Source organism: Manis javanica, chromosome 10 (assembly GCF_040802235.1).
Source record: "Manis javanica isolate MJ-LG chromosome 10, MJ_LKY, whole genome shotgun sequence".
Taxonomy (NCBI): domain Eukaryota; kingdom Metazoa; phylum Chordata; class Mammalia; order Pholidota; family Manidae; genus Manis; species Manis javanica.
The window spans coordinates 65,682,835-65,708,821 of NC_133165.1; the positions used below are offsets into that span (position 1 = coordinate 65,682,835).

At 39.0% G+C, this 25,987-nt stretch overlaps 1 protein-coding gene across 1 annotated transcript; it reads right to left on the reverse strand.

Annotated features, from left to right (window-relative positions):
* Nucleotides 1–12,263: 12,263 nt before the first annotated feature.
* On the reverse strand, nt 12,264–17,139 carry IL22 (interleukin 22). Its single transcript, XM_017675335.3, has 5 exons — nt 16,813–17,139; nt 16,322–16,387; nt 16,062–16,205; nt 15,116–15,181; nt 12,264–12,768 (listed from the first exon to the last, which is right to left on the reverse strand). The coding sequence occupies exons 1-5, from the start codon at nt 16,996–16,998 to the stop codon at nt 12,691–12,693; spliced, it is 540 nt and encodes a 179-aa protein (XP_017530824.1). The 5' UTR covers nt 16,999–17,139; the 3' UTR covers nt 12,264–12,690.
* Between the last annotated feature and the right edge of the window lie 8,848 nt (nt 17,140–25,987).

The window sequence follows — 25,987 nt, forward strand, 5'->3', positions numbered from 1 at the left end:
AATGTGAGGTGGCTCATAAGACGTGACATGCCAATTTACTTTTATTTTTTATTCATTTTATTGTCATTAATCTACAATTACATGAAGAACATTATGGTTACTAGACTCCCCCCATCACCAAGTCCCACCCCCACAAACCCCATAACAGTCACTGTCCATCAGCATAGTAAGATGCTGTAAAATCACTACTTGTCTTCTCTGTGTTGCACATTCCTCCCTATGACACCCCCACATTGTACATGCTAATCATAAGGCCCCCTTTCTTTTTCCGCACCCTTATCCCTCCCTTCCCACCCCTCCTGCCCAGTCCCTTTCCCTTTGGTAACCATTAGTCCATTCTTGGGTTCTGTGATTCTGCTGCTGTTTTGTTCCTTCAGTTTTTCTTTGTTCTTATACTCCACATATGAGTGAAATCATTTGGTACTTGTCTTTCTTGGCCTGGCTTATTTCACTGAACATAATACCCTCTAGCTCCATCCATGTTGTTGCAAATGACAGAATTTGTTTCCTTCTTATGGCTGAATAATATTCCATTGTGTATATGTACCACATCTTCTTTATCCATTCATATATTGATGGACACTTAGGTTGCTTCCATTTCTTGGCTATTGTAAATAGTGCTGCGATAAACATAAGGGTGCATCTGTCTTTTTCAAACTGGGCTCCTGCATTCTTAGGGTAAATTCCTAGAAGTGGAATTTCTGGGTGAAATGGTATTTCTATTTTGAGCTTTTTGAGGAACCTCCATACTGCTTTCCACAATAGTTGAACTAATTTACATTCCCACCAGCAGTGTAGGAGGGTTCCCCTTTCTCCCCAACCTTGCCAACATTTGTTGTTGTTTGTCTTTTGGATGGTGGGAATCTTTACTGGTGTGAGGCGATATCTCATTGTGGTTTTAATTTACATTTCTCTGATGACAAGCAATGTGGAACATCTTTTCATGCATCTGTTGGCCAGCTGAATTTCTTCTTTGGAGAACTGTCTGTACAGCTCCTCTGCCCATTTTTTAATTGGATTATTTGCTTTTTGTTTGTTGAGGTACGTGAGCTCTTTATATATTTTGAATGTCAACCCTTTATCACATCTGTCATTTATGAATATATTCTCCCATACTGTAGGGAACCTTTTTGTTTTATTGATGGAGTCCTTTGCTGTACAGAAGCTTTTCAGCTTGATATAGTCCCACTTGTTCATTTTTGCTTTTGTTTCCCTTGCCCAGGGAGATATGTTCATGAAGAAGTCACTAATGTTTATGTCCAAGAGATTTTGCCTATGTTTTTCCTAAGAGTTTTATGGTTTCATAACTTACATTCAGGTCTTTGATCCATTTCAAATTTATTTTCGTGTATGGGGTTAGACAGTGATCCAGTTTCATTCTCCTACATGTAGCTGTCCAGTTTTGCCAGCACCATCTGTTGAAGAGACTGTCATTTCTCCATTGTATGTCCATGGCTCCTTTATCATATATTAATTGACCATATTTGTTTGGGTTAATATCTGGGGTCTCTATGCTGTTCCACTGGTCTGTGGCTCTGTTCTTGTGCCAGTACCAAATTGTCTTGATTACTGTGGCTTTGTAGTAGAGCTTGAAGTTGGGGAGCCAGATTCCCCCCACTTTATTCCTTCTCAGGATTGATTTCACTATTTGGGGTCTTTGGTGTTTCCATATGAATTTTTGAACTATTTGTTCTAGTTCATTGAAGAATGCTGTTGGTAATTTGATAGGGATTGCATTGAATCTGTAGATTGCTTTAGGAAGGATGGCCATTTTGACAATATTTATTCTTCCTAGCCTAGAGCATGGGATTAGTTTTCATTTGTTAGTGCCCTCTTTAATATCTCTTCAGAGTGTCTTGTAGTTTTCAGGGTATAGATCTTTTACTTCCATGGTTAGGTTTATTCCTAGGTATTTTATTCTTTTTGATGCAATTGTGAATGGAATTGTTTTCCTGATTTCTCTTTCTGCTAGTTCATTGTTAGTGTATAGGAAAGCCACAGATTTCTGTGTATTAATTTTGTATCCTGCAACTTTGTTGTATTCCGATATCAGTTCTAGTAGTTTTGGAGTGGAGTCTTTAGGGTTTTTTATGTACAATATCATGTCATCTGCAAATATTAACAGATTAACTTCTTCTTAACCAATTTGGATTCCTTGTTTTCTTTGTTTTGTCTAATTGCCATGGCTAGGACCTCCAGTACTATGTTGAATAACAGTGGGGAGAGTGGGCATCCCTGTCTTTTTCCTGATCTCAGAGGAAAAGCTTTCAGCTTTTCTCTGTTCAGTATGATGTTGGCTGTGGGTTTATCATATATGGCCTTTATTATGTTGAGGTACTTGCCCTCTATACCCATTTTGTTGGGAGTTTTTATCATGAATGGATGTTGAATTTTGTCAAATGCTTTTTCAGCATCTATGGAGATGATCATGTGGTTTTTGTCCTTCTTTTTGTTTATGTGGTGGATGATGTTGATGGATTTTCAAATGTTGTACCATCCTTGCATCCCTGGGATAAGTCCCACTTGGTCATGGTGTATGATCCTTTTGATGTGTTTTTGAATTCAGTTTGCTAATATTTTGTTGAGTATTTTTGCATCTATGTTCATCAGGGATATTGGTCTGTAATTTTCTTTTTTGGTGGGGTCTTTGCCTGGTTTTGGTATTAGGGTGATGTTGGCTTCTAGAATGAGTTTGGGAGTATTCCCTCCTCTTCTATTTTTTGGAAAACTTTAAGGAGAATGGGAATTATATCTTCTCTGTATGTCTGATAAAATTCTGAGGTAAATCCTTCTGGCCTGGAGGTTTTATTCTTGGGTAGTTTTTTGATTACCACTTCAATTTCTTTGCTTGTAATTGGTTTGTTTAGATTTTGTTTTTCTTCCTTGGTCAGTCTTGGGAGGTTGTATTTTTCTAAGAAGTTGTCCGTTTCTTCTAGGTTTTCATAGTAGTCTCTAATAATTCTTTGTATTTCTGTTGGGTCTGTCGTGATGTTTCCTTTCTCATTTCTGATTCTGTTGATGTGTGTTGACTCTCTTTTCCTCTTAATAAGTCTGGCTAGAGGCTTATCTATTTTGTTTATTTTCTCAAATAACCAACTCTTGGTTTCATTGATTTTTTCTATTGTTTTATTCTTCTCAATTTTGTTTATTTCTTCTCTGATCTTTACTATGTCCCTCCTTCTGCTGACTTTAGGCCTCATTTGTTCTTCTTTTTCCGATTTTGATAATTGTGATGTTAGACTATTCATTTGGGTTTGTTCTTCCTTCTTTAAATATGCCTGGATTGCTATATACTTTCCTCTTAAGACTGTTTTCGCTGTGTCCCACAGAAGTTGGGGCTTTGTGTTGTTGTTGTCATTTATTTCCATATATTGCTGGATCTCCATTTTAATTTGGATGTTGATCCATTGACTATTTAGAAGTGTGTTGTTAAGCCTCCATGTGTTTATGAGCCTTTTTGCTTTCTTTGTGCAATTTAGTTCTAGTTTTATACCTTTGTGGTCTGAAAATTTGGTTGGTAGAATTTCAATCTTTTTTAATTTACTGAGGCTCTTTTTGGGGCCTAGTATGTGGTCTATTCTGGAGAATGTTCCATGTGCCCTTGAGAAGAATGTGTATCCTGTTGCTTTTGGGTGTAGAGTTCTATAGATGTCTATTAGGTCCATCTGTTCTAGTGTGTTGTTCAGTGCCTCTGTGTCCTTAGCTATTTTCTGTCTGGTGGATCTGTCCTTTGGAGTGAATGGTGTGTTGAAGTCTCCTAAAATGAATGCATTGCATTCTATTTCCTCCTTTAGTTTTGTTAGAGTTTGTTTCACATATGCTGGTGTTCCTGTGTTGGGTGCATCTATATTTATAATGGTTATATCCTCTTGTTGGACTGAGCCCTTTATCATTACATAATGTCCTTCTTTATCTCTTGTTACTTTCTTTGTTTTGAAGTCTATTTTGTCTGATACTAGTACTGCAACTCCTGCTTTTTTCTCCCTATTGTTTGCATGAAATATCTTTTTCCATCCCTTGACTTTTAGTCTGTGCATGTCTTTGGGTTTGAGGTGAGTCTCTTGCAAGCAGCATATAGATGGGTCTTATTTTTTTATCCATTCAGTGACTCTATGTCTTTTGATTGGTGCATTCAATCCATTTACATTTAGGGTGATTATCGATAGGTATGTACTTATTGCCATTTCAGGCTTTAGATTCGTGGTTACCAAAGGTTCCATGTTACTTTCCTTACTACCTAAGAGTCTAACTTAACTCACTTAGTATGCTGTTACAAACACAATCTAAAAGTTCTTTTCTATTTCTCCTCCTTTTTCTTCCTCCTTCATTATTAGGTCTATAGATGTCTATTAGGTCCATCTGTTCTAGTGTGTTGTTCAGTGCCTCTGTGTCCTTAGTTATTTTCTGTCTGGAGGATCTGTCCTTTGGAGTGAATGGTGTGTTGAAGTCTCCTAAAATAAATGCATTGCATTCTATTTCCTCCTTTAGTTCTGTTAGAATTTGTTTCACATATGCTGGTGCTCCTATGTTGGGTTCATCTATATTTATAATGGTGTCATATATTAGGTATCAAATTCTGTACTTTTTATGTATCCCTTGATTGACTTTGGAGATAGTTAATTTAATTTTGCATTTGCTTCATAATTAGCTGTTCTACTTTCTTTACTGTGGTTTTCTTCCCTCTGGTGACAGCTATTCAACCTTAAGAATACTTCCATCTATAGCAGTCCCTCCAAAATAGACTGTAGAGACAGTTTGTGGGAGGTAAATTCTCTCAGCTTTTGCTTATCTGGAAATTGTTTAATCCCTCCTTCAAATTTAAATGATAATCTTGCCAGATAAAGTAATCTTGGTTCCAGGACCTTCTGCTTCATGGCATTAAATACAACATGCCACTCCCTTCTGGCCTGTAAGGTTTCTGCCGAGAAGTCTGATCTTAGCCTGATGGGCTTTCCTTTGTATGTGATCTTATTTCTGTCTCTGGCTGCTTTTAACAGTCTGTCCTTATCCTTGATCTTTCCCATTTTAATTACTATGTGTCTTGGTGTTGTCTTCCTTGGGTCCCTTGTGTCGGGAGATCTGTGGATCTCCATGGCCTGAGAGACTATTGGCTTCCCCAGATTGGGGAAGTTCTCAGCAACTACCTCCTCAAAGACACTTTCTATCCCTTTCTATCTCTCTTCTTCTTCTGGTATCCCTATAATGCGAATGTTGTTCCACTTGGATTGGTCACACAGTTCTCTCAATATTCTTTCATTCTTAAGAAATCCTTTTTTCTCTCTGTGCCTCAGCTTCTTTGTATTTCTCTTCTCTAGTTTCTATTTCATTTATTGTCTCCACCATATCCAACCTGCTTTTAATACCCTCCATCGTGCTCTTCAATGATTGGATCTCCAACCTCAATTCATTCCTGAATTCGTGGATGTCTTTCCGTACCTCCATTAGAATATTGATGATTTTTATTTTGAACTCCCTTTCAGGAAGAGTCACAAGATCCATATCGTTTAAATCTTTCTTGGGCGTTGTATTAACAATTTTACTCTGAACAAGGTTCCTTTGGCGTTTCATGTTTGTATATGGCGCCCTCTAGTGTCCATAAGCTGTAGTCTCTGGAGCTGCTCATCCCCTGAAGCAATGTCGGGGGTCGCAGGGAAGTAGTACTGGTGCCTGGGGGGAGGAAAGAGCTGTTCCCCACCTCCTGGCTGCTGTGCCTGTCTCCACTGCCTGAGCCAGTGGGCCAGTCACACAGTTATAAGTTTTTGTCCCAGAGCAACTGGATATGGATCCCTGCTTTCCACAAGCAGCCAGAATCCCAGTCTCCCCAGGAACTCTGCCTGTATTAACTTTCCAACCCGGTAGTCACGTGAGTCTCATGAAAGCACCATGAAATGTAGGTTTGTGCTCCCAGTGCAGATCTCCAGAGCTAGGTATTCAACAGTCCCAAGCCTTCCACTCCCTCCCTGCTCTGTTTCACTTCCTCCCACCAGTGAGCTGGGATGGGGGAAGGGCTCGGGTCCTGTGGAGCGGGATGGGGGAAGGGCTCGGGTCCCGCGGAGCCACAGTTCTGGTACGTTACCCCTTTCGGTGAGGTCTGCCCCCTTCTCCAGGTGTGTGCAATCTGACACCATCCTCTTTCCTGTTTCTCTCTCAGGATTAGTTGCACCAACTATTTTCTAATTGTATCCAGTTTTAGGAGGAAGCCTCTGTCTCTCCTCTCATGCCACCATCTTTAATCTCCCGATTTACTTTTTGTTGTAATAAAAAAAAATTCACTGTCATCAAAAAATAGCTAACAACAGTGTAGATTCCTCAACTATAACAAATGTGTCACTTTTGGGGGGATGTTGATATTGGGGGAATCTATGCATGTAGAGGCACTGAGTACATATGGGGAAATCTCTGTACCTTCCTCTCAATTTTGCTGGGAATCTAAAACTCTAAGAAAATAGTCTATTTTTTTAAATGGCTGACAAGATGAAACAGGACTACAATCATGGGTACGCTACACTTCATGCAGCTACTGTAACAGCTGTGGTTGATGGGGAGATATAATGCAGTTCTCACTCTGGATTATACTCCCTGCTGAGTCCATCTGCCATTCCGCCACTCACAGCAGATCTTATTAACTGACCATAAAGCTATTCCCTTCTAATCTCTTTTAATTGTTCAGGCGTCAATATGCCTAGTGTCGGAAAATGAGCTGTGAATGATCTAAACCATGCAGACATTGGCAAATTATGGCCCAAAGCAGGTTCACTGACTGTTTTTGTAAAGCAAGAAGGGTTTTTATACTTTTAAAGGGTTGAGGAGGAGAAGGAGGAGGAGGTAGTGGAGGAGGAAAAGGAGAAGAAAGAAAAAATATGCAAAAGAGACCATTACAGCCCACAAAGCCTAAAATATTTATTATGATGCCCTTTACAGAAAAAGTCTTCCCATCCCTAATCTAAACCAATGATTGTCATGAACGTTTGTGCCATTTCTGGCACAAAAGATGTGAGGGGAAGTCTGCCTGGGGTCAGTCTACCCTGTGGGTAAGGCAAATAGGTTCCTCCCTGGGCTCCACACTTGAGAAGATGGGGAGGGGATCGGGGGGGCTGTACTTTATTTCTCCTTTTGGAACACTATTAAAAATTTAATTCAGGGAATTCCACTGCCAGCCAAGATGGAGTGATTTAATTCTTACATAGGTGCCACTCTCATTTTTAGGACAAGAAATATGCTGTTCAAACATCCTGAGGCAGTGAAGACCAGATCCCCTCAGCTCTGAGGACAAACCACACTACATTGGAACCACCTTCTAAAGACAAAACAGGAAATGTTGACAACACCATGGGCAGAGAATTCAGGATGATGTAAGGATGGCTTCAGAGCAGGGAGCTCCCAGCAGCCTTCACGCATCTGTGGCTGTCAGTGGAAGTGGACCAGGTAGGCTGTGGATGGGTCTCCTAGTTAGAATGTTCTCCTAACAAGGAGTAGAATGTACCTCCAGACAAGGAGGTAACAGCTCTTGTCTGGCTCTGCCAGAAACTATTTAATTGCTTTGTATTTAGCTTCTAGAATGAATTTCACTCTTACTATCAGCAACATCACACTTTCCAAAATTCTTATGAGGGATTTGGTGGCAGGAGGTATTAGTGAACATCAGCTGCCCAGACTCAAGCAGAAACTTAGAGTGTTGATGTAGTTGTCTTATCAGCTCACACCAGGTTAGGGTCCAAGGCACCACGTGAGCCAAAATCCTATTAATTCACTGAGCTCCCTTTTCCTAAGTCTCATCAGTAACTGAATTTCCAGAGTCTACACATCAGAAGTTGTACAGAATTAATGTTTCCAACAATTGGTCATCTCCCACTGTAGCAGCCCACACAGCCTGTGCCCCAGCTACCCTGGGCTCCTGGCCTCCCCTGAACACTCTGTCCCCTTTCATATCCAGCCCTCTGCTCATACAGGTCCTTGGGCCCAGAATGCTGTTCAGTCCTGTATGTGTCCATTTTCCAAACACTGACCAAGCACCTGTAAATTCCCAGGCATTTTTAGGTCCTGGAACACAAAGATGAATAGTTTCTGTCCTTAAAAAGCCCTCGAGATTGATGACACACAACGAATAGTTAAACTATAGTGTGGTAAATGCTAAGAGAGAGATAAAAATTTATGCTTTGAGGATCCTGAAGATGGAGCAATTAGCTATGCCTACGTTGCAAAGAGGAAGGAAAGGGGGAAATTTCACAGAGGAGGTGTCATTTGAACCTGTTGAAATCCTCCTTATCCTTCGCAGCATCAGCTCAAAGGCCACCTTGGTGACTTCAGTGGGGACGATCGATCCCTTGCCGGTGCCTCTCCTATGGCACATGTCAGTGCCCTTGTGTCCCAGGAAGTTTTGTCTTCCTCATAAGACTGCAGCCTCCTTGAAGACAGCATCTCAATTATACCTAACCTCATATTTTCAGAGCCCCTAGCACACCCTCTGGTCTAAATAGTTGCTCATCGAACCAAATTGAATTACAATTTCTAAGTATGTCATTGAGTCAGGCAGCAATGTAAGGTTCATAAAGTTCTGAGGCAGTCATTGAGACTAAAAATAGCATCTGCCACGTTGGGAGGCTAACAATGTCATACATGAAACAGCAGCTTAAAGAGGCCTCCGTTAGCGAGCCGGCTTCACAAAGAAACATTGCCCTCCAGTGTGAGCACTGCTGGTCAGCCTCTGAGTGGTATTGAGTTCACCCTCCATGCACACTGCTAAAGTAGGTTATGGGAGGTAGAGAATGACCCAGACAGTTGAGCCTATAAAAGGAAGGGACAGTGACTAAAAGAGGCATATAGGGCATAACATCCTTAGCAGCTGCAGCAAGAGGAGAAAGAAGGGCCACACACAAAACAAACAATGAAGGGTTGAGCAGAGTCAGAATTATTCAGGTGTAATAATGCTCCCATCCTGTAGCTGGCACAGCAGCCTGACGTAACTCACACTGTGTGCTGGTATGGAGGCAGTGGGGAGGAGAGAGCTGCAGAGGGAATGAGAGCGCTCCTGGACCAGAGGGGAGAGGATGGCTTGTTAGCTCCTTCAGGTAACACTGCATGTCCACCCGAACTCCTTTTATTTCCCTGGGGAGAAATCTGTTGGAGAAGTAGGATTTCTTTTTAATTAAAGAAAGTGTTTTAATTTTAGAAACCGAAATAATATTGTTCCTAATTTTGCTTTATTTCAGGGTCACAAATTTACACACAACTCAGATATGCCAACAACTGGCTTCATTTATCGTCCATAAATGATATTGAAATTAGCAGACTCCACCCTGGTACCAGTCAGGGATTGGGGGGAGAATGGAAGAGAAATAAGGATATGTAGGTCAGAATCCTAGCAGGAGACTATGTTCCAGCCGAACTGGGCCGTGGAGAGGACTCTAATAAGGGATAGATTTCTTTAGGGTGTGGAGAGTTTAAGGAACCTGTAGGAAGTAGCACAATGGCCTGAACTAACAGTAACTAAGAGCCTGTTAGAGAACAGGGTTGACAGCAATTTCCAGAACCAGGGAAGAGAACTATATGTAAGAGGACAGCAAGGAGCTGAGGCTTCCTGCAGTCTCCTGGTTACTTCTCCCACTTGACAAATGAAATCAAAAACAGAGAATAAGCACATCTATGGGGTAATTCGTATATGTCAGTCTCTCTGGGAACAAAGAAGAGTAGAAAAGAACAGGATGGATTGGCGGGCCAGATTGGCACAATTCATCCCTTTTGTCTTCAGCATCTACTCCCGTCTTTGTTCAGGTGAAAAAGTACACAGATCTAAATATCTTTGTTCAGGTGAAAAAAGTACACAGATCTAAATATCTCCAACACAGGAAATATTTAGAATCTCATCAACTACCGTATCATTACAGGATGATATCAGAGTGGCCATAGTCCCACCTGAAAACTAAAATATTGGCCCCACAACTACTCTTCATATAAGAAGTAGAGGGAAAGGAAGAGGAGAAAAAAGGACTAATAATTTATTAACAGAGATCGTATCTCCTGTAGTTCCTACTTTTATAGCAGTTCCCAGGACTAAATTAATCATAAATCCCTTCTTCTACCATCCATTCAACCTTTCCTTTACCCTCTGCCTGTATCCTCCATTGGATGGGGCCCTTCACCTGGTAAAGTGACTTAAGCCCTCACTCCTATAGAAATGGAGTTCTCGATGATCCTGTCTCTTTTGGGTTGATGCGATTTTCCATTGACAAGACTATTGAGCAAATTGACGAGATGATCCAGTTCATCAATTTGATCCAGTCCACTAAGTCTTCATGGCGTAGCAGCAATACAATTTCCTCTTGGTGATCAGGATCAGACATCTCAACCTTCTTCACCTGTCTTTTCAACAACAAATGTTCCTTGAAAGTAGATTTTTAAGGATAAAGTCACCATAGCTGTGGTTGCCTCAGAAACAATAGGACCTTAGCTACCAACCTTTGAGATCAGCGCATTGCACTCCCATCTACTCTGTGCAGGCATCCCCTGTGCCATAGACTGTCGCACTGGAATTGCTTCCACTAGTACACCTCCCAACTTACTCTCCACACAGCAGCCAGTGATCTTCATAAAACATGAACCCCATGCTTGAAACCCTGTAGTAGGTCCTGCCAGTCCTAAATACTGGTGAGTGCCTCAGGGGGCTGTGTCTCTCACAAGCTCACGGACCAGGCTTCTTGAATTCCTGGGTGCTGCCATCTGCTAATGGGAGCTTAGGCATGCAAGGCCCCTGGCCAGCCAAATGCAAGCCACTCACTGCTCCTGATGCCAAACAAAAAAAAAAAGAATTGCAACAGCAGGTGCCAGTGATCATGCCAAGACTCCTACGAGAAATTTGGACTCCCGTGTCACTGCCAATTTTGCCAGCACTGCCTTGCAGAATCGAAGAAGATCCTGGCACCTTATGCCTTGTGTACACTGGCATTCAGAATTTTTTTAATCCATTTCAGACTCCTTGCCCTAGGATGGAAGCATCTGTGAATCCAATTTTAATGGCATTCCTCTGTTTAAGGCTGAATTTCTAGAAGATTGGTCAAAAACAAATACAATGCCAAATTTTGCTCAAGTCATTGCACTGAGACTCATTTGAAAGAAGAGAAGAAAGATTCTTAGACCCCAGCTTGTCCCAGAAATAATTATAATTCTGTCATCCTTGAAGCCTAATTTTGGTACCTCTCAGCATTGGAGCCTATATCTCAAAGAATTTACTCCATTTTATCCATGAGTGAATCTGTGGTTTAAATGTGTGCTCAGCTTGAGCTAATCCTACAGAAACTTGGCAAACAGTTGGTGAGTGACCTGCAGAATAAACCCAAGGTTCCTGATTTTTTGGAGAAGGAAACACTGTGGACAGCTGACCACTGACTTTCACCTTCTAAAGAAGAACTGTATGTTCTTCATTTGTCCAAGAACTGTATGTGGCCATTTGTCCATTCTTTTAGACAGAACTTGTCCAACTTTTCTCCCTCCTCTTTTCTCCCTTCTCTACCACTGTACAAATTCTGAAGATGTACCGCCTTCCCTCTCTGTCAGTGTGCTGCACTGAGAGAGCGAGTATCTTGCTCACCTTCCCCGCAAGAGACTTTTCTATCAGTGCTGAACTCCCCTAGTGCATAAGACTCCCCAAACTCAGTTGGTTTCCCCTTTACTCCATGGCTTACAGGAAAACTGGAGAATGTCCTCCCTAGCAGCTCATACTAGAACTAAGTAGTTCATGTACAGCAGAAAAGGCTGTACCTGTATCTCCCCCAGCAAGTCACTCCTTTCTTTATCCACAAACTGCTAATGATGCCGATGGATTCTTTTCAGTTTCTCAACCGTTTTAAAATTTAGAATTGCTTGCCAAATAAACATAATAAATCTATGTAAGCAATATAGCAGAGAGCCCAGAAATCAGATAGACCTTGATTAGTATCAACTACTTATAGTTACACTATGTTTTTTAACATGTCTCTCAGTTTTCTCACCTGTAAGATGGGAATAATACTAATAGCCACCTCATGTGCTGAAAGTCAAAAACAAAGTCATTTATATCAGGTTCTTGGCCAGTTTAGCAAATGGGAATGATTACTAAATGATTACCATGTTGATGGCAATGATAATGTTAAAGGGAAAAAAATCACAGAGCCACAAGATTTAGGGTATCAAAGTGTTTATTGAGGTCAAATAAACATTATATCTCCATAATTATTGTCATAAATATTAATATTAGCTTTATATTTAAGTAATAATATCATATAATGCTTCTATAAATAAATCCATATTATTAAAATGACATAAATAAAATGTGTATTATAACAATAAATAAATTCATAAATATAAAATACTGATTATGGAAATGAAATCATTTAGGGTTTTTTTCCCTAAAGGAATGAGAAGCAATCTTTTTTGTGGGGATAGACAATTGCTTAAAAAATAAACTTCCGTGTATAAAACTCAACTACAATAAAATGTTATCAACAAATCCATTATGCTTTGAAGGTCTACCTTCTTGTCCTACAGACATGGGTGGTATTGTTCTCTATTTTAAGCTAAGCAGGGGTTTATTTAAGAATACACCCATGATTTTAGAATTCGGCTTCTCATTTTCCTTTCAGTAAAAGAAAACTTTGGGGATCTTGTTAATTCTAACAGGCAAGAAGCATTAGCTATCCATTTTCCAGCTTTGCACGGTCAAATGCAGTAATTTCTCAAGGCCATAAAGAGCAAATCCAGTTCTCCAATTGCTTTGATCTCTCCACTCTCTCCAAGCTGTAAAAAAAGGGAAACACAAGTATTTGAGCATTCATGCCATGTTTTTAAAAGAGGAACAAATTGGAGGGAGAGGGCCTGGTTAGGTGGCTGGAGACAGAAACCAAGTTTTAGCCTTTTATAAAAGATTAATATAATAGTGCCCTTTTAGCAAAAGTATAATATGATTTGCCAAAGACCTTAAAATTCTGGCTATCTGAGCCAGCAAGCCTCAATCTCAGCTGTACCTCACACTAATGAAGCTGTTTAAAACCAATTTCTAACCCGAATAAGCAGATGGAAGCTGTGCTAGGATCTGGGGACACAAAGCGCCCCCCAGAATGCCTTGCCTGCCTCATAGCCCCATAACTGTCCATAACCACAGTATTTATAACAACTCAATTCAAACATCCTTGAATCAAAACTACACATTTACCGACGCAGGTGGGTTTTTCTGTCCCTGCCTTCATAACAAAGATAAAAACAAAAACAAACAAATTTTTTTTTAAATTGGTTTCACTTGAGCAGGGAAAATACCAAATAAGTGCTATCCATCGCTTTAATTAATAGAAAGCCAGGTTCAGGTCCTAACATCCCTTCTCTCCTCCTCCAAGCAGTGTGCAAACGAGGCTTTCAAACTCAATGGGCGAGAGAATCTAAATTCAAGTCCAAAGTAGCCTCTTCTGAAAGTCGTCTGATTAAATTTGCTCTGGATTTTTTTTTTCAAGAAAAACTGTAAGTCACCATTTTCCTCTGTACTTTTTCCTTTCTCTTCCTGCCTTCTTCCACCTCCACCTTCCAATATTTCCTTGGACATCCAAGGGATATTTTTTATATCTCAAAGACTCCCAAGACTACAAAGAATTTTAAAGCACATCTCGCTGCCCTGTCATCCATTCTGCTAGCTTGTTCCTTGCTTTTACCTCCAGTGACAGGCAGATAACACGGCCCATTTCAGACAGTACTGACTAGTTTTTTCTGATGTTCAGCTTTGTCTGAGTAACATTCCTCTCTCTCCTGTGCTTTTTGGAGTAAAGGATGAAAAAAGCATAACCACTTTTCCACATGGCACCCTACTGCAAATGTGAAAGCTGATTCTCTCAAAATGAATTAAAAGCTTTAAAAATCTGTTTTCCCACACAGATCACAATCAGACTTTTCTCTCTCACACTTCATTTCTCTAAAAACAACAAAGCAAGCTGACATCAGACGTTTTTCAAACCAGAAGTGCAACATGCTTCTTGGCAAAGGCATGCTAATACTCAGCCTTCCGTGTTTAAGGGAATACTTCTTTGCCAAGGGAATTGATCTTCACAATGAAAAAGTACAAAGCTTTCAGTCATCAAAGGAAGAAACAGCCATGTTCATTAAATCATGCTCAGGAAGAAATACTTTCTTTAAAAAACCAAAATAGAAAGAAGGAGAAATTGAGGTAACTGCTTTGTTACCGAAAATTCCATCAACCAGAGCCTTCATGTTTTGGAGGCTGAATTATATCTGTCTGCAAGAGCATCACTTTCTCTGCCTGTAATCACTCCTCTAGTTTTTGGGTGAGTCGCAATTGCTAGTCTGAGTTTTCCATTGTTGTTCTCTTCCCCAAATAGTCAACAGGACAGTATCATTCACTGCAGAAATGTACACTAGCTTACATCCGACAGATGCTCACTAGGGATTTTTGAGGGAGGGAGAAGCCTAGAAAGGAAGGGAAAGGGAGAGAGGGAGAACAGAGAATTTCCATTCTGGACTTTCATTTCACTATGAAAAATCCATTACTAATATTTTCATTCTATTTGAAATTGTGGGAAAAAATTGAGGCTTGTTCACTCTTGCTTTTAAACTAAAATCAATAGCTGTTGGATACTTTAATACTAAATGTAAGTATCAATCATTCCATAAATTCATCCTATATGCAACCCAGTTCTTTTTTAATGGTTGTCCTGGGTTCATTTCTCCAAGTTTTAAAGCATCAAATAATGGCTTCAAAAATCTCTTCAAATAAATTCACCCTCAGGCATTTTTTTCTTTTTTTGCATAAGTGTTTCTTCAGATTACATGAATCAGTAGAAATCTTAAATTTACCTAAGAATTAACACTAAGACTAATGTGAATTGCTGCTGGAAAGAGTACCGGCCTTGGTGGGATTCCGGAGACCTGCATGCTAGCTCTAGCATTCTATGATTTGTAAAATTTAGAAATTGATTTATAAAGATATAGACACACCTACATACATATGCAACTAAACAATCAACCAAATGGTAGGAGAATCAAGTAAAAATTCACAACATGGTGCAAAAAAGAGAAAGCAAAGGAAAGAAAATGTTTGTCTCCCCTTCTTAGTGATTTAGCATTTACAGTTAATCAGCAGTACCTTCTTCACTGTGTCCTTCAGCTTTTGCACATTTCTCTTTATATGCTGATCATCACCGGCAATATGCTACAAAATGAAAACCAGAGAAACAATTTCAACATTGTTGTACTGAAGTTTTGTGAATCTGTTATTAAATGTTGCAGTTCACCTGGAATTAAAGTTCTTAGTAATTCTGCCCACAATGGCCTATTTCACCAGTGGCCTAGATTTTCTGAGCTCTTGAATTCCCTTGGACACCAGACTCCAGTCATTTCCCTTACATGGGACCTCTCTTCACCTTTGAGAAATCCTCTTGAGGTTTAAGTTTGTGGAAATACTAGGGTGGTTTATGCAAATTATGTAAAGAATAAAACCCTAACTCTACCTCTTCAAAAATGCACGCTCAGAACAAGAAACGTACCTAAAATGTCTTGTGTGAACAATAGGCCCTCCTTAATAAATACTAGGTCCCCTTTGCTCTTCCCACTCCACTCAGATCTTTTCTCATAGTCTTAAATGTTTAGAGGCATCAAGTTCACACACCTCTGATTTGTCACCTCCCATGACATCAAAAAGACAACAGTCTCTGCCCACCAAGCACAGAACCTTAAATCTTCCAATGACCCTCTTTCTCTCTTTCCTATCCTTCCCTCCATCAACCAGTACTCAGTGCATCCATTTCTACATTTAGGCAATATTTCTTACAGCTCCCAACACCATTCTCATCTCACATAATCTGAGTTGGTTTTTCCCAGGAACAAATGAGACTTCTATGCCTTCATCTTCCAGACCCAATTATCACCATAAACTCCAAAAAAATAAAACAATCTGTGATTCCAAATGACTCCTGTAACAGGCTTGCTGAAGCACCTGTTGCTGCCAGCCTGGGAGGGGGAATTGAGGGTGGGAAGAAGGAGGGGAGGCAGGCAGCTAGGACTGGATGGACTTGGGATGGAGAAGAACTTACACAATGCCTGAGCTTGTTGCTGAGCCTGGCCAGGAAAGGCACCACCTCCTGCATCAGGGGCTGGAATCTGTCAGACTGGGGGAGCAGCACTTCTTCAAGGGTAAAGTTGAGCACCTGCTTCATCAGATAACAGCGCTCTCTCATCTGCAGGAGAAAGTGCAACAGAGGGGTCATATTATGGGACAAACAGAAGACCCAAACTATCATTCGCATCGCTCTGAAAAAGGCACACTGCCCAGGTCATCACAGCTATGGCTTACATTGACTCTGCTGAACAGTTTCTCCCCAATGAGACGGACATCTGTGTTGTTATCTGCCAAACTAGCCTGGAAGAGAAGAAGAAGACTGAGAGTCTGAACATCAAGGAGATAGAAAAGAAGTCTTAAGTTGAGATGTTTTCCATCCCCTTTCCACAGAGCAGCCCCATGAAGACCAAAGAAAGAATTCAGGTGTGTGCATAAATTTAAAATAATGCACAGAGGAGCAAAGAGAAAAATGAAGAGTCAAATGAGCTACTAAATGGCTCCTTTTTGGTAAAACTCAATGTACATATCCGAAAGGCTAAATAGGTTTTATGGTAAAGCCCAATCTCCAAAGAGTCAATAAAGGGACATGGAAAATGATCTCTGGTCTACCAGTGAGGATAAATGATGGGGTCTTAAAGATCTTAGAAGTGCTCTGAAGAAAGTGCTCTGTTAAGAACAGTTCAGGTTCCAAATAGACAAGATGTAAAAAACAGATTGAGAGGTACCTCGTTAGCCAGCATGAAGGTGCGGTTCGTGATATAAGGTTGCTGGAAGTTGGACTTGTCAAGACTACAGTGAGAACTGATGGGCACAGCTGCTCCACCCTGTACCCAGAGGGCAATGAGAAGCAAGCAGCTGGCAGCCAGAGGCCCCATAAAGGAAGAGCTCACAGTTTTCTGCAGGGCGGCCATTGCAGACAATGCTAACTCGAGCAATCAGCGGCTAGAGAAGGAAAACCTAGTATCAAGAGAAAAAGAAACAAAAACAACATTAAGGGGGAAAAAAATTAAGTATCAAAAGTATCACAGCAAACCCAATCATATCAAGTTTGCTGAAACTCTTACCTGTTTCGATGATTCTGCTTGTGATGGGAAGGTAGACACTGCTTTTATAGCCCCCAGGACACCTAAGTTTGTGTGTGTGTATGAAAAATATGACATCAGCAATTATCTAATTTCCAGTCCTGTCTTCTGAGAACCACCTAACCACCATACAAGCCCACAAAAACGCCACCTCCGAGCCTTCCCACCTTGAGATGCAAGTGTTTCCCTAAAACGTCACTATTAGGGCCCAATGGGTGCTTTTACAGATAAATCCCAGAAATTTTCTAAACCCTACATATTTTTCAAAGAAAACAATTGCTTCATTTTTGTAGACTCCATATTTAGTATAATATTCTTTGATCTCCTGTAGTAAGTGAGTAAGCATTTTGGTCACGGACTCTTTTTCCTTCCAGCTTCATAGATTCTTATCTTACTAGAGGTGATCAGAAATAAAAGACTCATGTCCTATATCCTCTGCTTTAAAATAAACAGTAGTGATATCGAGAAGAAATTTCCATTTTTAAAAATAATTTTATCTCATGTTTTAATATGCTGAATCTTGAAGATTTGCATTTTAAAAATAACAGTGCTGGCTAATCCAAGCATTGTTTTCTTCCTGTTTTATGACTTTTTAAAAGTAACATCTACCATAACAATTATGGTAGATGCAAATGTATCTTGAAATTTTTTTCACTGAATTATAGTCAGTATCAACTTAAGCTTGGAAATATTAATGCTGAACAGTCTGATTGCTATTTTTCATAATAGGCAAGTATTTTAAGACTACAGTGGATGTAGCAGTCCATATTGAAATTTTACCTGCACTCCTTCTAAATGCACAAGTCTGGAAATACTTCCAAAAATATTATAAAAATTTTATTATACATATGGATGCTGAAAAAGAGAATTTGGCAATATGCTGGTTACACATTGACTTTAAATTATTAAAAATACATTGAATTTGAAATAACACCTAAAAACTAGACTGGAAACATTCCCAAGAGATGGGAACAGAGAGCTAGGGTGCCAGTTTATTGCTAGGGGAAGGAATGTGAATCCCCGTGAATACATTTGATTGGTTAAAATTAGGAGTGTTTAAAAAGTGGAAGAAGAGAAGTGAGTAACTGTAGAATCTGACCATTTGGTGAGGAACCACCGTGAGAACAGCATGAGGACCCTGAGCATTTGGGAAGGTGGCCATAGGAGAAAGAGGCAAAAACAGAGGGGAAGAGTAAATAAAAAGTAGATCCGTTCCAAACTCCTGCTTGGAGTTGTTCTTGAGCCCAAGAAGAGATGAGGAAAAACTCTTCTTTATGCAAAATTTCCTATTATAAAAGGTATCAACATTTTCTCCAGAATTCTGTATAATTATATTAGCACTAGAGTTTAAATAATCCTTTCTTGGTTTAAATAATCCTTTGTTGGTTTGCCGGGGAGCTTGACAGGCATATGTAATTTTGTTCCCATGGGAAAATAAGTTTTAGTATATTCAATTTTATGCTTTTTGAAGGAAGTCTTTCTTTCATCCTTGTCTCTCTAACACTTAGCTCAATGCCACACACATAGGAAGAACTCAATAAAAACATACTGAATGGATAAATAGATGTGTGGATTTAAATAATTTCACTAAATGTCTTTGGGAACATACACGGAGGTAATTTGGGGACTGCTTTCAGAGAACTTCTAAAGTTGGGGTTTGACCCAGTACTAATTGCCAGCTTCATTATTCTTCCTGAATAGTGACTATTCAAATAGCTGTGAAACCAAAATAGAATGTCAGAAAATTGCAAGTGAGTCTTCAATAGCAGCTATTACTCATATAACTCTGATGGATAACCATTAAAAGAGAGTGTTAATGTCTCTAAGGTCTTAGGTTTTGGTGAGCTTGACCAAAACCCACTAAAGTGAAAATCTGCTCTGGGGTGGTATGTGGATTTCTGAAAAGTCAGATTAGGAATTTCAAAAGCATTTGTAATTAAGAGAAATTATGGATATAGTATAAAACTTGCTCATGTGAAAAACAACTGGAGACATGAGTGCTAAGTAGTTTCAGGTCATACTGGGCCTACTCTTGAGTTGTTCTTTTGTGAACTTTTAAGTGTCTTCCACCCCACCCCAGATAAAGGGCAACCCCCACGTCATGCTCCCAGGCCCCATAGACTGTACCCATGGTTGATCTTAATCTTAGATATATGCAGGAATTTACCTGGTCTAATCCAGGAAGGGCCAACCAGAATCTCCAATCAGAAAGGCTTTTCTGTTACATTCACTATACTGTCCCCAGCACCCAGAACAGTGGCGGCATATGGCAGGTGACAAATAAATATTCACTCACTGCATGATAAAATTACTTCCCAATTCATTGGCTGCTGCTTGGAAATCCACAGTGCATTCTTTTAAAGCACACATCTCTCTAGAAGTTAAGAATTTAGGTTCCTCAGATAAAAAGTTTTATATTCATTATACTCTTCAGTCCAAAACAAATAATTATTCTTCTATACAAGATTCCTGTGTGTGTGTGTGTGTGTGTGTGTGTGTGTGTGACCCCACCCTCATTATTCTTCTTCCCTCTGCACCAAATGCCCACTACCACCTCCATACCTGCCATAGGCCACTTCTCTAATGTATTTGATTTACATTTCTGAACATACATGCATCCTTGAAAAACATGAAGTTGTTGAATGTGTGTAGGTATTCTCATTTTATAGGAATGGTTCTCTTATTCTTTCACTCAGCACTGTGGTCTTGCAATCTACCTTTGTTGCTATGTGTAGCTTCTATTTCTAACATGACATTCTATAGTACATAAATACTATATTTTACTTATTTGTTTCCCTTTGATGGGCACCAAACCCACCTTCAATTGCCCACAGACATTGCAGCACTAAGCTACCTCATCCAAGTCATTTCAATAGTATTTTCTGAGAATTACTTTGGAATAGTTACCCAGGAGTGGGTCTGCTGGGTCACAGGTACAAGTTCATTTATTTTTACCTCATACTGCCAGATTGCTCCATAGAAAGGCAGCATTGAGCAATATGATATCTCATATCAGTGAATAAAGGTATATGCTCTTATAGCCCCACCCTCAGTTGGTATTTTTCTTGATACATTTGTACCCAGTTGAGTTTCCCCCTTTAATGAACTGCTTGTCTACCCCAGGGCCTGTTGCTCTGGTAAGCTTTGTCTTTACTGTTGTTGCTGTTGATTTCTAAGAATTCCCTGAATGTTTTATATGTTATTCATCTTGCTGATTTTAGGCATACAAACTCTTCTCCTAATTTCTATTCTGTCTATTAACTTTGTCTGTTTATCCCTTGTTGAACAGAAACTTGATCTGGATGTCGGCTAAGACATTAATTTCCATGACATGGTTTGTACTTTTCAAGGCTTTGTGTAAAAAAGTACACAATAGGTCCCTGGGTCACAAATATATTCTTCTATTATTTCTTCTATTTACTCTATGATTTTTGCCTGTCATAATCATGTCTTTATTGCTTTTTTGTATATGATAGAAAGTAGACAATCCAGTTTTGTTTTTCTCTACATTATAAACCAGTTTTCCCAACACAGTCCTATTTTGTTCCATTGGTTTATTTTTGTTTTTGTTCTTAAGCCAGTTCCATGATATCTTTATATCTAGACAGGGAAGTCTACCCTCTGTAATTTTTCAGGGTTGATTTAGCTCATGGACCTTTCATATGTCTTTTACATAAATTTCATAATAGATTTGTCAATTTCCTAGAAAAATGCAGCCAAAACCTTGACTGCAGTACCATTTAATTTAAGGATTGATTTGGAGAGAATTAGTATCTTTACAAAATGAATTCATTCTATTATCCAACAGCATTTACCAGGTCTCTGCTACTTAAGATCTTTTATACCTTTTAACTGTGTTTCAAAATTTTCTCCACTGAGGTCTTGTGTATTATTTTTAATCACTAGTTACTTTATAGGTGAAGTAAGACATTAAGTTGCTATTAATCACTTTCACCTTGATGTGGATGAGTGCCACATTGCCTTGGAGAAAGAGACTATTGGTATACTCATCTCCTGAGAACATGAAGAGCATGTGCTTTTTTTCACATTCAGCAGGGAGGAGAGAGAGGTATCTAGCAAAGAAAAAAAAAAACAAGCTACTAGGGTTTCTAAACACCAACTTTATTTACTTCCCAGTTCTGCTCAATGCTGACCTGATGGTACCCAAGTCAACTTCCTACCATGCCCACCTCACCCATTAACACCTTGCCCACAAAGAAACTTGTCAACCATAGCCACCTTTCTCTTCCTCCTAAGGTCTAAATCTTGTGAATCTGTACTGTATCTTATCTCAAAGGCAACTCTATACCCACAGGAATGTGTCATAATATAAATGAGCATCTTTTCCTCTCTAGTGAAACTGAGTACTGAAATCACTTTAAATGGTATAAGAAAGCAACATTTATGCAAATTCCTCATTACTGTAGGATATATAAATAGATTTGATATTGGCTTCCTAAGGTCTGTCCTCTGCTCTCATAGATTTTTTTAAAACCTGTAGGTTCATCCCAGTCTCTCATTTCATTTATTATTGTGACTAGTAAATTAGTATAAAAAAGTCATAATTCATACTTGCTTATAACACCAGCTATTCAAAGTCATAATAATATTAGTGAATCTTTTATCCCAATCCTCTAATCAATTTTAGACTTATTAATGTTTCTCACAATCATTTGTATCAGTTAAACACTATTTTAAAACATTACTGTAAAAAATTCATATTCAAAATTCTATGTATCTTAGTATAGTTTTACCAAGCCCTCTTATTCTCTGAGGGAAAGTTTTGGGGCCAATTAAACTAGGTATTTCCTACATTCTCATGACCCTATTGAGCTTTAAAATACAAATGATTAAACACAGTTCCAGTTTGAGGTGATATGGTTTTAAAACACCACAAACGTCAATCCTGACCCTTTTCCCCTTTACTTTGTGACTGTCCTAATTCAAAAGTCGTGTGTGTGTGCTGTAAACAGGGGGAAGTCTCACTAATTTAGGTTAGTTGGACAAAATGTCACTCTGAGTCAGTGATAAGTCTGAAATGCAGTATGTGTCTAAAAAGGTGCAATTTTGTTATTACTTCCAAATTCTGACAACCAAATCAATTAAGCTAATAATATTTTAATAAATATCTGTTTTGTTGCTGTAGGAATATTTTACCAAGTAGGAGTTCTTGGGTGCATGTTTAATACTTTTTTTAAAAAAATACATCAATAGTTAAATATAGTAATTGTGTTGTAGTAGCCTTAGGATTAATCTGAAGTGGGTTTACATTTGAGAGAAAATGTTGATGTACCTAAATACTTATTAGAGGATTGGAATTTAACTTGAACCCATATTAATTGATTAACATGCCATTAGAGAAATTAGAAGTTTCTACAGGCCCTTGAATGAGTAGGGAGGGAATTAAATATAAGATGCAGATGGAAATTATGTTTGGAATACTTAACAGTCTGGCAAAGGGAGGCGTTACAGTAAATAATAAGGCCACAGACAAGTGGGAACATCTATTAAAATGTACAGCTTAAATGCATGAGTGTTAGAGGAAGTATCTGGGTGAGGTTTGCCTAAAAAATGGAGCAGAAACAAAGAGCTATGCATAGGAGTGCTGCAGGAGGGAATATCTTGGGAACAGTGTGCTTTACTCATTCATTTACTTACTCATTCATTCACTGTAACATCAGCTCCATAAAAGCAACAACTCTATCTGGTGCAGTCTTGATCATAGGCTCTCAGTAAGTTTTAGCTAAATGACTGAATGAGTTATAAGCAAAGATGACTTAATAACTTAATAATTATCTTTCGATCATTCCATTTATTAAGCTTTCAGCACAGTGCCTGTCATCCAGTGGACATTTATTGAAAAAATAACAATCTTCACTTTTATCTCTTCTTATCTTTGTAGCCACCCTGGCAAGCACTTTTATCCCCTCTTTATGGCTGGAGAGAATGAAATTTGTGTGTGAGTTACTTACCCAAAGCCACAGAGTCATCATAAGAAAGCAAGAACTTGAGTTCAAGTCTTCTGACTCAATGACCACCACTTTTACTCCTTATCTATCTCTTTCCTTTTTCATCTACTGTAATCTGTTCTTCAAGTTCATGACTGAAGATCTTTCGGGGCCATTCATTTGATAAGGCTAGCATTTAGTTTGAATTAAAGAAGTGACACACCATGGTCAACATGGGGTCCAGTGTGTGGTGTGCAGGGAGGCACCGTTAAGAGCATGGTCTCTCTAGTTGGTCTGCTTAGATTTGAATCTGGCTCTGCCTCTTATTAACTGGATGGCTTTAGCTAAATTATCTAACTGTTCTGTAAGAAAAAGAACAATAATAGTACCTGCCACAGAGAGTTGTTGAAAATCTATATGAAGTGCTTGAGCTAGCTTCTGGAATATAGTAAATGTTCATAAATCATTAGTTATTAACAATAAGGAGCCTCTTCATGAACAAAATATAGACCAACAAAGAGAAAGAAGTGAAAATAATCCTAAACTAGTCAGGAGTTGAGAAATAGAGATTCTGTAACTTGACTAAATGTTTAACCTTGCACAGGCCAAATCTGTTAAATGAATGAATGAGTCTTGCTCTTGACTTGAATTGTTAGCATGAGTCTTCCTTCCCTTTCATCCTCTGCGGTCAAATTCTCCTACATCTTTTTTGTTTCTTCCTTTGAAATATCACTTGATTTAGGGTCTTCTCCTCTTTCAGTCAATTAATAGCTACTGATACTCACAAGTGTGAGCTATTATTAAAAATAATCCCAGAAAAGATAGTTTGTAGTACATCTGACAAAAGACTCAAATCCAGAATACATAGAATTCTTACAAATCAATAAGAAAAAAACCACCCTAGAGAAAAAATGGACAAAAGCTTGAATAGATATTTTTCAAAAGAGAACATCCAGACACATGTGAAAGGGGTTAAACTTCTTTAGGCATAAGGAAATGCAAACTTAAAACCACATACCCACCAGCATGACTAAAATGAAAAAGACATAATACCAATTATTGGCAAGCATTAAGAGCATACGGAACTCTCATAAGCTGTTTCTAGACATATGAATTGGTACAACCACTTCAGAAAACTCTTATGCAATATTTACCAAAGCTGAACAGACACATACTCTATGGCCCAACTATTCAATTTCTAGCAACATACCTAACAGAAATGCACTTGTTAACAAGAGACATTTATGAAAATATACATAGCAGCATTCTTCATTATAGCCCAAACCAAGAGCATTATAATGGATAAAGTACAGTATAGTTATATACTAGAATACTATATAGTAATGATAATATACATGATTTTGCTACACGTAACAACAGGGATGGATCTCACAAAGAAATGCTGTATAGAAGAAGCCAAACTCCTAAAAAATACAATCCATGTAATTGCTTTCACATGACGTTCCGAAACAGGCAAAACTGGTCTATCATGTTAGAAGTCAGAAGAGTGACCACTTTTGGGGGTGGTTAAGACACTAGAAAGGGATATAGGAGGCTTCCATGATGTCAGTAATGTTTTCTTTCTTTATCTGGCTGATTCTCTGAATATAGTTATCTAGTAAAAAGGTATTGAGCTATGCATTTAGTATTTATTCATTTTCTATATGTAAGTTATAGTTCAATAAAAGTTTTCTTAACATCACTATTCCTCAGAATCAGTTAAACCTTTTCAGCTGTGACCCTGTCCATATTTTCTCTAATATGGGCAATAATTTCTAGAGCTTCATCTGCTCAATTCTCTACTTCCCAAGTGTCCAGTGTTGGCTTCCACTATCTGCTCAGAATCTCCTCTTAGGTCATGGACAAAACCAGGGCACACTCATTGGTTTCTAGAGCTGATAATACACACCCCAGATTTCATCTCCACTTAGCCATAATCTCAACAAGCATGAAAATTCCTACTCATTTATTCTGAGTACCCCATGTAAAAATGGTTGTTGAGTATCTGCCATGTGCCTAGTCCTGTCTTAGGCTTTGGGGGAAATAAAATGATTAAGACATGGCTCTGTGTTCAAAGAGCTTATTAATATTATTAATTCTATAACATTTTTATGTCAACTGCCCTATCCCAGGCACTGGGCTGGACCTTAGGGATGCACAAATGAATATGGCATGCTTCTTGCTTTTGGAGCACTCAGAGTATAATGGGGATAGTAATTATTCAAAGAGAAAAATTCAAAAAAATTCTGTTTCATTATCCCACAAATACAAATTGATCTTAAATGAATAAAACATGTTACAGTGGAATTACAACCATTACAGCATAAGTGCCTGATTGGAAACCGATACTGAAGACTCATTCAAGACTTCAAGATGTTGGACTTGAATAAAACTTTAAATATTACTACTATTTGGACCAGTTTAAAGAATGGAAGAATGTTTTCCCCCAGAAAGGAAATGGCAGGGAAAAAAGCTTGGAAACAGGGCTGGTAGAAGAAAGAAAATGACTAGTTAGATTAGAATGGAGTGCTGCTGAGAGGTGATGGCAAAGAAGCACGGGCAGGGAAGACAGAAGCAGCTCATGAGCAGCTTTGAAAGCAGCAAGAACCATCTAGACTTAAGATGATGGGCAATAGAGAGCCATTATGGACAGCTGAGCATGAAAGGGCCCCGTATAAAGCAATAACCAAAAAGAGCCTGTGAATTATGAAGCATGAATTGGAGAGACAGACTGGCATGAGTGACCCCATACTGGGAGCTGTAGGGCTTCAGCAGGGCACCAGCACCAGGCCTGACTTAGCACCGTTAGCAAGGCAGGAAGCAATGAAGACATGGTAAGCATCTGAATACATTTGAGCCACCAGTGGGTG